The sequence below is a fragment of the Onychostoma macrolepis genome, chromosome 01 (genome assembly GCF_012432095.1).
Source record: "Onychostoma macrolepis isolate SWU-2019 chromosome 01, ASM1243209v1, whole genome shotgun sequence".
Taxonomy (NCBI): domain Eukaryota; kingdom Metazoa; phylum Chordata; class Actinopteri; order Cypriniformes; family Cyprinidae; genus Onychostoma; species Onychostoma macrolepis.
The window spans coordinates 10,303,959-10,316,490 of record NC_081155.1 but is presented as its reverse complement, the minus strand read 5'-3'; the positions used below and the strand labels follow the sequence as shown (position 1 = coordinate 10,316,490).

Here is a 12,532-nt window from a genome sequence, read left to right as displayed (position 1 = left end):
CCTCAATGCCTTGAGATCTTCTCCGAGCACCACAAACATTGACCGAATTTACAGGCACATCAATTACTGATTGGAGAGCTACATCTCTTTCAAAGAATGCTTGTAAATCAGGGTAAATTTTATCCGCTGACTAACTTCCACATCAGTTTTGCTGCAGCTTTGTTGCGGTTCAATTTCTTAGTCAAAGAGGACACTCTAGCTTGAAGCTCATTGTTCTGTTTCTCTAGCTCTGAGTTACGCTGAGATTGTTGTGTAGCTAGTGCTAAACCAAATTCTCTGTGGCAGCAGATAATGCCTTTCACATTGTTCTTGCGAACACATGCTCCTAATACCTTTTTACACTCATCTACAGACCAAGTCTTATCTGGATGGATCTCATATTTCTGAATTAGTTCTTGTCTAACTTTTCAGTGACTATTAGGTTCATTTGCACTCTAACAGTGATTTGAATTCGCTATCTGACCACAAAGGAGTCGCAAGACCACCCTTTTCTGTTGTTGGAATCAGCCTAGCATTCCTTCTAACCATTTTGTACGTTTCTTCTGTACCACACAAACAAAAACACTAAAACTTCTCTGATCAACAGAGGGTACACTTGTTAACACAGCTTAACTATTGTTAACTTTGTTACCACACAATCAAAACACTAAAACTTCTCTGATCAACAGAGGATAAACCAAAATTATCAGCATGAAATGCTAAACTTCTCTGTGAAAAGAGGATAAACCAAAATAACTAGCACGTAAATGCCAATCTTCCCTGCCTACACAGAACAGAGGATAAAACAATATTAGCACTTGATGCTAAACTTCCCTGCCTGGACAGAGGGTAACTTCATCTCTAAAAGTACATTTTTTAGAGGAAAACTTAGTTAACCTCTTAACTGTCACCGTCCACCCTGTGGGACGCCTACCTTTACTTCACTATTTTACAATTAAATCCTAATCTAATCATGACAAACTATATATCGTTGGAAAGGTCTAAGACTCCTAAATAGGTATTTTACCACTTTTCTGTTAAAAATTATGTAGGAAAAGTAATAGATTAATTTATGACCAGAGGTGTCAAATCCAGGGTCAGAAAGTAAAAGTCCTGCCATGTGTTTATTCCACCCATGAACTCAGCAGCTGATTTCACCAGAGGAGGAACCAAGTCATTCCTTTCAAGTCACAAGCAAGTTTCGAGTCAAATCCCAAGACCTCAACGAGTTGAGGTAATTAAGAGATAATTGAGAGACTAATTAAATGTTGATTGTGCATTAGTGATGAACACCTGCTGTTATTGAGAATTACAGAGGATCAGATGTTGATGTTTTATTGGTTAAAATGATGCCACCATCATGGAGATCAGTGTTTGCTTTAGTTGGGCTCTTGACCCTTTTAGTAACTGAGAATGGATTGCTTTTAAGCAATTGCAATATTGATTCACAACAAACATTTGCACATTGCTGAATTAAAAGCTTGAGGAAGCAGATGAGCTTACACTTTTGGCTTTTATGTCACTTGAATGAACATCATGAAGGTGTCTCTCTTTGGTTTATTTACTGACGTTCAGCCTTTACAGAACTGCAGGAATTTACTATTAAACAAATGCCATTGTAATATTAAATATTGGAAAAAATTAAGAATTATATTGCTCAGGCTTTTAGACATGAACACTTATCATACGATCCTCAACAGTGGTGACAATAATTATTCATACTGTGGTGTTACCCAGCATGCATTGCAGCATGAAGCATTTTGTTGATTGTCACCATTGTTGAGATTCATACGCTGGTTCTTGATGTCTGTGTGTGTCTGAGTAGGACTGGAGTTTAAATATTTAAATGCATTAGATTTAAAATTCTTTCTCTATAACTGCTACAGCAGTAAATTCATTGCGCACTGTGGTTTCACAGAGTTGTTTATTCAAAAGCAGAACATAAATTAAAAATGAAAATGTTGTATGTGTATATATATATACACACAGTATATTGGATGCAAACAGGTAAGCACCTGATGATTACTTCATCATATGAAAACAACTAACAGTTGCTCACTGCACAGCACTGATCTCTCCGCTTTACAACAGCACATGCATTGCTACAGAGAGATCTAACACAGGAGTCAAGGGTCAAGAGCCCAACTAAAGCAAACACTGATCTACATGATGGTGGTATCATTTTAACCAATAAAACATCAACATCTGATCCTCTGTGATTCACAGTAACAGCAGGTGTTCATCACTAATGCACAATCATCATTTAATTAGTCTCTCAATTATCTCTTAATTACCTCAACTCATTGAGGTCTTGGGATTTGGTCTCGAAACTTGCTTGTGACTTGAAAGGAATGAGTTGGTTCCTCCTCTGGTGAAATCAGCTGCTGAGTTCATGGGTGGAATAAACACATGGCAGGACTTTTACTTTCTGACCCTGGATTTGACACCTCTGTTTATGACAAGAGTGCACCTGAAAAAAATCTACATCATGACATGAATTCTGACCTTTGTCACAGAAAGTCTTCTTAGTTGCCTTTTTCTCTATCACGAATTAGAAATCATAAGAAATTATTTATCAGTAGAAAACTTAAAATTTCAAAATTCATCCTTTGAAACCCATTTTAAAATCAGACATTGCATTACCATGTAAATGGTACATTAAAATCATGTTACAAAATATTTTCATTCATGAATTATAAAAAATTAAGTTTGGATAGTGCACTATAATGTCTCTGTTCAAAACTGTGGGTGACAGTTAAGGGGTTAACCAAACCCTACAGCTGTCTGTTAACTCTTCTCTGACGGCGCAGAGGATAAACAAATTTGTACTGGTCTTAAAGGTTCTTTTGGATTAGAGACAGCACTCACCACAACCTTGGTTGAGAGAAAAATTCAGTCTGGAAATCTTTGTTCAGCTTGAAGTTTTCGCTGGATTCCAAAAGATGCAGTCTGGAAGCAGATCTTTGTTTGAGCTTGAAGTTTTCAAACTGGATTCAGGTGAGGAAGCTGGAACTCTATCCGGGTCACGGCACCATCTGTTGTGAACTTTTATCTTCTACGAAGCAGAGACCAGGAGACGTTGGGATATCTTTCATACAGAAGTTACTCTTTATTGAGAACTCGCTGCGCGTCGCTGTAGTCATCCAAGTCTAACTAAAAGCAGTGATACATTGTAGTTTTACATACATTTAGGGGGCAGTGCTTAGGAGTGAAAACAAAGCACCTGGGTGACGACCTTTAAGCATGCAACCTATGTCTTCTAAAGTTTAGGCAACTCAGAAGTGAAGACCAGGAGACTTCGGGTTGTATCTTCAGCAGGATTCTTTTATTGAGAACACAAGCTGTCGGTAGCTGTAGTCATCGAAAATCTAACTAAAAGCAGTGATACATTGTAGTTTTACATACATTTAGGGGGCAGTGCTTAGGAGTGAAAACAAAGCACCTGGGTGACGACCTTTAAGCATGCAAATGAGGTATTCAGGTATAGAATCCTGCCCCATTTAACCACTCCTAATCCAATCAGCCTAACTGCCCAAAGATTGGGGCAGGGGCATCAAGAGCAATTACAAACAAAAGGCAAGAGTCTCCGTCGTCTGGCTCATTAGACTTACAATAAGAGAACAGGAACTGGCAGGGACCTCTTGAATCGTTCATCTGATGTCATCATCTTCACCATAAATGCTAAATACAATGTATATAACTTCTTCAGTTTGTACACTATTACATTGGAATCTAAATTAAACATTTAAATAAATTTGTAATCCCACAACAAACACAGTTACAGCAGCCAGAAAAAAACTAAGATTAAAATTTGATGGTCAAGAGCCCAACTAAAGAAACCCTGACCGCCACAATGGTGAGGTCACACTAAACGTTTTCAATAAAACAATTAAACTTCTGTTAATTCTCAAATAATTTTTATAGACATATGACAGAAATAAAGTCTAATTGTAATGTGTGAAGCTGGTAATGCCGTTGGTGGAGTTGTTTAATCAGATCTTGAGAGATTTAATGATGTCTTGTATTTCAGTTGAGTTCATCTAAGGCTGTGGCTGACTAAAGTCAGTTGTAGTTCTTGTAGTTCTTGTTTCTCTTTCATTCAGTGATTCTGCTTGTTAACAGCAGGTGTTATCTATAAGGAGAGTAAATATTTAACTGAACTGTATTATTTTGCACAAGAGAGCTCTATTAGTTTAATTTAGTTTTGTGGGTCACCATTGTGGTGGAGAGTAGAGCCTGTGCTTCAGTCAATGATGAGCCACAAACACTGATGTTCTGCTGCTTTATTTAAAGACAGTAACTGTAGAGTTGCTGATACAGTGATGATTTCTTTGTTAAATGCTTTGTCACATGCATGTGTGCTATAGTTGATGATAAACTGCAACGATTTGAGTTAAAGTCTTGTTTTTAGTAATTTTACTATTATAAATTAAGTGTTTGCAGTTTTATGTTAAGAAATGTTCCTTAGTAGAATCAAATGAAATAAGTTTACCAAATGTTTACACCATCACAACAATTTTACAGCATGCAAGAGTTTGCTGTATTTTTACAGTACAATTGTAATTATTGATTTACAGTACTCTTGTAAATTTACAGTCTTACTGGCAACCAAAATTGCCAGTAAGTTACTATAAATTTTACAGCAATTTTTTACAGTGTGGAATTCATCGCCAGTAGACGATTCTACATCATTTATGTTGATGGTGAGTGCTACTTCAATCATATTCCATTCTTTTAAGTGGCTTGTTACTGTTATTGTTTTCTTGAAATTTTGTAAGTTGCTGATAATTAGTAACCATGTTTTTAATTTTCTTTACTCTTATGTGATTTCTTAGCCTATACATCTCCAGTGTGATTGAAATATACTGTTTTATCATTGAAGGAATCTTAAGTGGAACAAATTCTGCCATTGTCTCAGCTGACTGGACAGTAAAATATATTGCATTTGGAGCGCAAGGTGAGTTTGTGGTTTATTTTTTAAATGAGAAAATAGTGGTCAGTATATCATCCCTTTCCATCAATAAAGGAAATTAAATTTTTATTTCAAGGTTTGGCCATGTTTGGTTTCAGACATTTACGCTCAGTATTTTTTTCCAAGCAAGAACGTTACTGAATTAGAGGCCAAAGTTTTGGCGCATTTGATACAGTTGTGTATGATGTATGATATTCTTAGGTTCAGACAAATGGTTTGCAGTAATCAATTAGCTTATTTTTTGCATATTGATAAAATAAAATAAATATTGATTGGTGATATGTTGGGAATAACACAACCTGCTGGTTTAGGTAACCAGACGTTATTGCTGCCATGATGGTGAAGAGAGTCTGTGTTTAGAATACATTGCAGTTAACTAACTAAGAATACTTAAAATCTACTCAAGGATAAATCATTTTGGGTAGGTGCTGCAAAAAAAACAGTTGTATCACTTTTTAGATAATAAGGGTGTGTCTGCATTTCATTGAAAGTAACAATGTGCTACACCCCATCTCTGGATACCTGTCAGGAATGTGCAACTTGGACCCTAATATGGCAGTGATGGTATACACATTAACAGTTCTTGACTAATTCTGAGTCTTGTTTTAAACTCAGGAACTGCTTCAACCAGTTTTTTTTTTTTAGAGAAAACTCAACAGATCCCTATAGAGACATTTTAAAGACACATCAGCGTCTCAGGTGTCAGCTGGTCAAAACGGTGGCTGAATTGAGTACAGAACTTAAAACTATCTGAACAGGTAAATGTGATTGACAAATACTGTTTTCCAACCCCTTTTTTAGTTTCACATATTAGGAACTGTGTTATTTTACTCTTAACCTCAGGCTAGTCTAGGGATTCATTAAAGGAACAGTAAGCTGTATTGGCTAAATAATTTAATAACTCTACACATTTGTCCATTTAAAATGAAACAACCTAGTAGCATTGCAACCTTTCATTGTTGTTTCACATGCAAACTTTACATGCAAAAGGGATATTTATTTACACAAATAATAGCGTGATCATATTGCCAAGTGACATGTTTTTGAACCTTGTACTGTACATAGGCTTTTTGCTTAGGTATTTTTGCCGTATACTTTTCAGAAATGGTGTTGATGTCCAGACAAATTGTCCGGACAAACTTGTGCCACGCTTGTAATGTAGAACGTGTTTGGGATTGAGGATATTGGATTGCATATGTTTTATAGATTGCCATATATAGCTTCTCCCTGGGTAGTGTTGAACTGTAGGTTCTGGTAGATTGGGTCTGATTGGCTCTCATCATTAGACTTGGTACTGGACTTCTTTATGGTGGCGTATGGTCTGTCATCAGGAGTGTTCTGATAAACAAAGCATCGTTCTGTTGTTAATAAGCTGTTGAAGTGGCGTATAAAGCATAAGCAGAAGTTGTGTGATTGTGGTGGCTCAGATCTTATGAAGTTTCTGTACTCCACTCACCTCCTCGCTGTGATGGGAATTGTATATAGATCTATCAATAACACATCCTGAAATAAAGCAAACAATACAATATATAATACAACAATAGATTTTTTAAAAAATGCAGTTTTGGAAGTAGTATTTAACTGTTTACAAACTTGACTTCTTGACTCTCTTTCTGCATTGACAAACAGTGACCAGTCCAACTGCACACATGATGACCATGATGGCCAGACCAGCAGCAGCATAAGGAATATAATATAAAGGCACTGGGAATATATGGGCAATTGAGGATGATTTGTTGTGTTCAGCACCTGTGTATTAAATAGAAACCGTTTGGGTCATACCATTTTTTGATAACATATGTGACATGTCAATATACATAAAACTTTCCTGTTTTTTTTTTTTTTGCCTGCTGGACCAGATTCTTTGACAAAGCATTTAAAAGCAGGACTTAACAACATCAGTAAACCCTTACGATAGAATGCAGGCAATGAAATAAGAAGTTTGACTACCTGTTGATGTCAGTGAGAGTGTGCTCTTCTTAGTGGTTGAAGCTATGAAAACAGAGTGTCTTGGTTTAGTCAAGTGCATTGCAGTGCTTGTTTGTGTTTCCATCATCCTGTGATGAGTCACTTCTTCCCCGTTTCCAGTGTTGGCTATTTGTAGGTTTTAGAGTAATTTCAAAGACATGTTTGTATTTCTGGTGTCAGCTTAAAGAATAGCTCTTCAAAACATCTTATTTTTCCATTTAATATGAAACAACATGGTAGTACTGCAACCCTTCATTACTTTGTCTCACATTCAATATTGCTATTAGGAATATAAGATGAATCATCTGGCAGTGTAATGAAAAGCATAATATTGCTCATCATTCTTACCTTTAGATACTATCAGTTTGACTTTCTTAAATGTATCTGGACCAACTCTCTCCACTCCACACCAGTAAATCCCAGAGTCTGACTCCCGTAGATCAGTGATGTTAACGGCAAAGTTTCCATCTCCATAATCCTTCAGTGTGTATCTCCCTTTAGGTGTCTGCTCAGACTTCACAAATATATCTCCAGGCCCACATGGATCTCTGCAGAAATACTTTTTGTTGGTTGAAGCCCAGCCGTGGGAACATGTAATTGTGATGTTTCCTTCACTGTATCCTTGTCTAGAAATTTCACCAGTAGTTGAATTAAATTCTGTTAGATAAACAAATGTCTGTTAGGGTTAGGGAGTTTGTAGGAAACATTGTGGTGGTACTGTCAGTTCCTCTTCAGGATACTTTGGTTTCAGTTATTCATTTGCAAAAGTTACTTACTGTTACACTTACTGTACTTATGGTCTGACAATGTTACAGTAGGAAGTGTGAATGCTTCACAACCACTGTATTTATTTCCTGTAAACGTGTTATTTACAGCACAAATGTACACTGACAGATACAGGTAGTGGAGAAATTATTTGGTCAGAGCAGGGGTAGGTGAGTTCAGTCCTAGAGAGCCGCTGTCCTGCAGAGTTTAGTTTCAACTCTAATCAAACACACCTGAACAAGTTAATCAGTGTCTTCAGGATAACTAATGCTGCGTCCCAATGTGCCTACTTATACTATGCCCTTAAAGTATGTACTCTTTTGGTGAAGAAAAAGTAGACACTTTTGAGTGTGTAGTAGAAGAGTAGGCAAGCTTTGGGACATACTATCACGTCACGCGTCTTTAACGGACCGCTCCGTCGCACCTGTTACACACACCCTGTCACTGTAAACTGGCCTGTCAATCATCTTGTCACAGTTAACATCCTCCACATTTAATTTAATTTAACTTCCTGCTGTATTGGAGAAGTAGCTTGTTGATCTGCCAGTCGCGGGTCTTTTATGCGGAGAACTCTGCTATTTTCAGCATAATGATGCATTTAAAAGTTAACGACCAAATGGATGTATATAAAAGTTCACATTGCTGTTGCAGATTAAATATAACACGAATAACAATAAATAAATAGTTTTTACCAGTTTAAATGTTGATTATTAGTAACTCTCAGACCCCTTTTTGTAAACCTCTCTACATAAAGATCGATCGCGCGCATCTGCCACATTTGTAGTTTTTCTAACGCTTTTTATTCGTGTTTGTAGTTCTGGACCGAATCCTTCGCCAAAGCGCAATGGATTGTGGGCAATTTTAGCCATTAGAGTGTGCATGGATCCACACTTCAAAAATCGACCTGAAATAGTAGACCATCCGGGGACTGTTGGCATACTCTTTTCAACATACTATGCTTTGGGACCATAGACTGTAAAAAACATGGACGTAGTGTCCGTGACGTCACTCGTTGGTTTCTGAAGAGCATTTTTGAAGCCTAAATTGGGTGAAACGTGGGTGAAGCTGAGCTGAAACCACGCCCGTTTATAGTGACAGCAGCAGTGCTGCCATGCAAAGACAAAACACCATAACTTCGTTTTTGGTCTAAAATGATTGATAATTTTGGGACATTATGACCTCCTTTAACATGTGTATATAAGTATCATGGAGAAAAATCAAATGCCATGACAGCGTATCACACATAAAATCAATAACTGTTTGCAATTTAATCCTTTTCCTATCTTTTCTTGTAACTTGTAAATTGTAAAATCCATTGCAATGAACTTCATCGGATGTGTAATTCACAATCATTTTGAGCACTTTAAGTTGTTCTTATAGGTTAAGCTACTTTAATTCAGTTCGATGTAAAAACAATAGGCTATGTCTTGCATCCTTTAATGTTAGCGAACATTGCAAATAAATTGGTTGCAAAACGGTTTCCACTCACGTTTAACTTTTTGTCTGGTTGTTACGATCAGAAAAAAACCAAACCTGAATCACATTACTAGATGTTATAGCCTAGCCAATGATCACTAGATTTTATACAGATGTTACTATAATGATTCTATAAATGGTGATCAGCACCCAAATATTGTTTATAATGTGGAAGTTACTGCCTTTTGCCTTGACGTGACATCTCACTGCAGACAGTGCAGAGTACAATATCACTATAGGCTATAGCGGTAAAAATCAAGTTTGAGATCATTTTCATTAAAACATAATTGCCAGATTTCCAGTATCCTACCTATAATTAATTTTTATGTACAAATACAAATCTTTAAAGCCAGTTTTCTGAGTTTCACACTCTGGAGCAGAGCGGCAATCCACCTGACACTCAAGTGGCCACGCCCTTAATTATGCAGAACTTTCAGGCTTAATGCAATTTAAATGGATGAGTTATAAAAAAAAATTCACCCCCCTCACAGTTGTCATGAAGGGCAAAATTAGCTGTATAGATCAAAATAAATTTTTGCACCAGGCTGTAAACATGTTTTTTTCTGCTGTAAATGTGGGCATTTTAACATGGGGAGTCTATGGGATTGACTCCCTTTTGCAACCAGCCTCCAGCGGCCAGTCGATGAATTGCAGTTTTAGTCACTTCCGTGTTGGCTTCACGAGAGAGAGCGGGAGGTTACCGCTTGTTTGGGACACACTTATTGCAGTCTCACATACTATTTAGGATGGATAGTATGAACATTGGGAAGCAGGGTTTGGCTACAGGCAGGAGCGGGTTTTTTTTCTTTTCTCAAAACTTGCCAGAGAGGTCAGAGAGATCAGGCTAACACACATTTAACACACATTAAGTTTGAGCTCCATGTTGAGCTCCAGGTCTCCATTTGGGTTTTGCCATACTTATAATTGTTAACCCAGAGCAATTAGGTTTTTATCTTTTGTTCATTATTATTTGCATATTTATGAGTTCAACCTGTTTGATAATAAATTGCCATGTCTGCTTTGGTTGTTGTAAGTATTGTAAAAAAGTACAGAAGCAAACAAACAATGTGGTCTCTTCTTCACTCCATTTAATGAAATATGGTTTGATCACTGTTCAATTATTATTATTATTATTATTTTTAATCTGAGGCACATAAATTAAACTAAATGCGTAAAACCTCACTAACGCACATGAATAAAAGCACACTACAGCACTGTTCATAAAACTTTTTTAATCTTTTATCTTTAAGTAGATAAAACATTTAAAACAAAACAAAGATTATTGGAATATTCAAGAAAATATTTTTAATTGTGTGATTTTATAAATTTCAGGTTTACGTCAATTTGTTACATGCTGTTACAAGTTACAAAAATTGTAACTGTTTGTGAAATTTACTAGCAATTTTAAGTGAAAATTGTTTCAATACCAACTGTTTTTCAGGGTACTTAATTGCTGTAACATTTTAGCATTTTATCTGACATTTCACACTGTATACCACTGGCATTTTGTATACCGCTGGCAATTTAAGGAACCCTAAATTTTATAGACTTACAAAAGTGAAATATTGCTTCACCCAGGTTAAAAAGTACCCTTAGCCTGGGGTTTAATACCGCAGTAGCCCAGAATTCTATGTGGAAAAGCCCTAATATGGCCCTGAAGGAGATGATGGCTCAGTGCTTTTAAAGGCAGAGGTCTGTGGAAAAAACTTGCATACTGTTTTTTTCCTGCTTAAAGGTCTTGTTTTCTTTCATCATCCAGCAAACTGAATCACACATCTAGCCTATAAAGAACTTACCTGACAGAAACATCCAAATCCAGAGAACACAGAGGAACTTCATTTTGAATGGGGATCCTATTATATCCAGCCTATTCCAGATTTCGATTTTAATGCTGTGATATTGACCGACTGTTGGCGCTCTGTTATACCATAAAGCGCAGTAGTAAACATGTATGCCTATGTCCTCCTGTGGATTCTTTCTCACATGTAAGCTGGTTTCTAGACACCCACACACTCATCAGAACCTGACCACTTCCTCTTGATTAACTTTTGGTTTGAATGGACATTCCCTTTTCACACAGGACCAGGGTCAGGTTAGTTCTGCCTGTCATTGTTGATAACATGAGGGTTGAGGTGTGCAGTCTGATTCTAGGCCCATCTGAAATAACCCCTTCAGAGAGAGAGAGTCATGTGCTGCCTGAACATTAGTCACAATGATATTTCAGTGGTTAGGAAGTAGTGGGAGTATTAAAAGCTGTTCTCCAAATTGTCGATTAGAAATATGTTTTCCAATGAATGATGTAGCGTGACAAAACACTACAGTGTTGTTTTTCAGCAGTGTTAATATCACATTGCTTTGTAATCGTGAATGGGTTTCATAGGAGGGTCCATGGCAATTAAAATCCTTGCATGGCGTTTTTAGGTTGTCTTAATTACAGCAAAATATTTCAAACTAACTCGTTTGATTTAATAAAAAAAATAAATAAATATATATATATATATATTTATACACAAGAGAGCACAAAGTAAAACCCATCTTCTAAACCATGTCTTTACCACATAATGATAAAATTACTAGTACAGGTAATGTTATTTTAAAGCTGTTGGGTGTACATTTGTCATTCACCAGTGAATGTTAAGTAATCTGTACAAAAAGAAAAGTACATTACTGTTTTAATTAGTGTTTTTCGTTTATGAAGTTTTCATCTCTAGCTTTCTAGTTTGTAGTTAGTGTAAATGTAATTTTAATGCTGTCAACCAAAATGAGAATAATTTTAAACTTTTTTTTTTTTTCTTTTTTTGGCAGAAACTACATGATAAAATATAGTTAGCTTTAGTTAGTGTAGTTTAGTAAACTGCTATCAAAAGAGTAGCTTGGAAAACCACATAACATTCACTACCCGCTTCCCTCAAAATGAGGGCCTCATTTTCACTTTCTTTGATATTTAGTTTTTTTGGTTACTGTTCATATAGTTTTAGTCTCTCTGGTTGTTTGCAGAAGATTCCAGGAACTAATTTTGTGTGTGTGTGTGGAAAAGCCCTAATATGGCCCTGAAGAAGATCAGTGCTTTTAAAGGCAGAGGTCTGTGGAAAAAAACTTGCATACTGTTTTTTTCCTGCTTAAAGCTCTTGTTTTCTTTCATCATCCAGCAAACTGAATCACACATCTAGTCTATAAAGAAGGTCCGTGTACCTTCGGATAATTCGTTTTTTTATTTAATATTGAAATCTGAAAAATGAAAAAAACGCCGCATTTTTCGTTTTTCATTTGTTCAAACAAAACGAAAAATCAAGAATTCGGCTTCAGTTTTCGTTTTTACGTTCAGGGACAGAAAAGGGATAAACTACTTGAATATTCGATCTCTACAAGTGG

General features: G+C 36.4%; 1 protein-coding gene across 3 annotated transcripts; it reads right to left on the bottom strand.

Moving 5' to 3' along the window:
* Positions 1 to 763: 763 nt before the first annotated feature.
* On the bottom strand, positions 764 to 11,127 carry LOC131543385 (CMRF35-like molecule 5). Of its 3 annotated transcripts, none has more exons than XM_058780673.1 (7): positions 10,957 to 11,127; positions 7,268 to 7,576; positions 6,902 to 7,045; positions 6,545 to 6,700; positions 6,408 to 6,454; positions 2,748 to 6,289; positions 764 to 876 (listed from the first exon to the last, which is right to left on the bottom strand). In XM_058780673.1, exons 1-6 carry the CDS (start codon positions 10,997 to 10,999, stop codon positions 6,152 to 6,154), a joined length of 837 nt encoding a protein of 278 aa, XP_058636656.1. In that variant the 5' UTR covers positions 11,000 to 11,127; the 3' UTR covers positions 764 to 876; positions 2,748 to 6,151. The 3 variants fall into 3 exon arrangements, with proteins under 3 accessions (XP_058636656.1, XP_058636666.1, XP_058636674.1); XM_058780683.1 differs by having other exon boundaries at positions 6,902 to 6,943; XM_058780691.1 differs by lacking the exon at positions 764 to 876 and having other exon boundaries at positions 6,188 to 6,289; positions 6,408 to 6,700.
* Between the last annotated feature and the right edge of the window lie 1,405 nt (positions 11,128 to 12,532).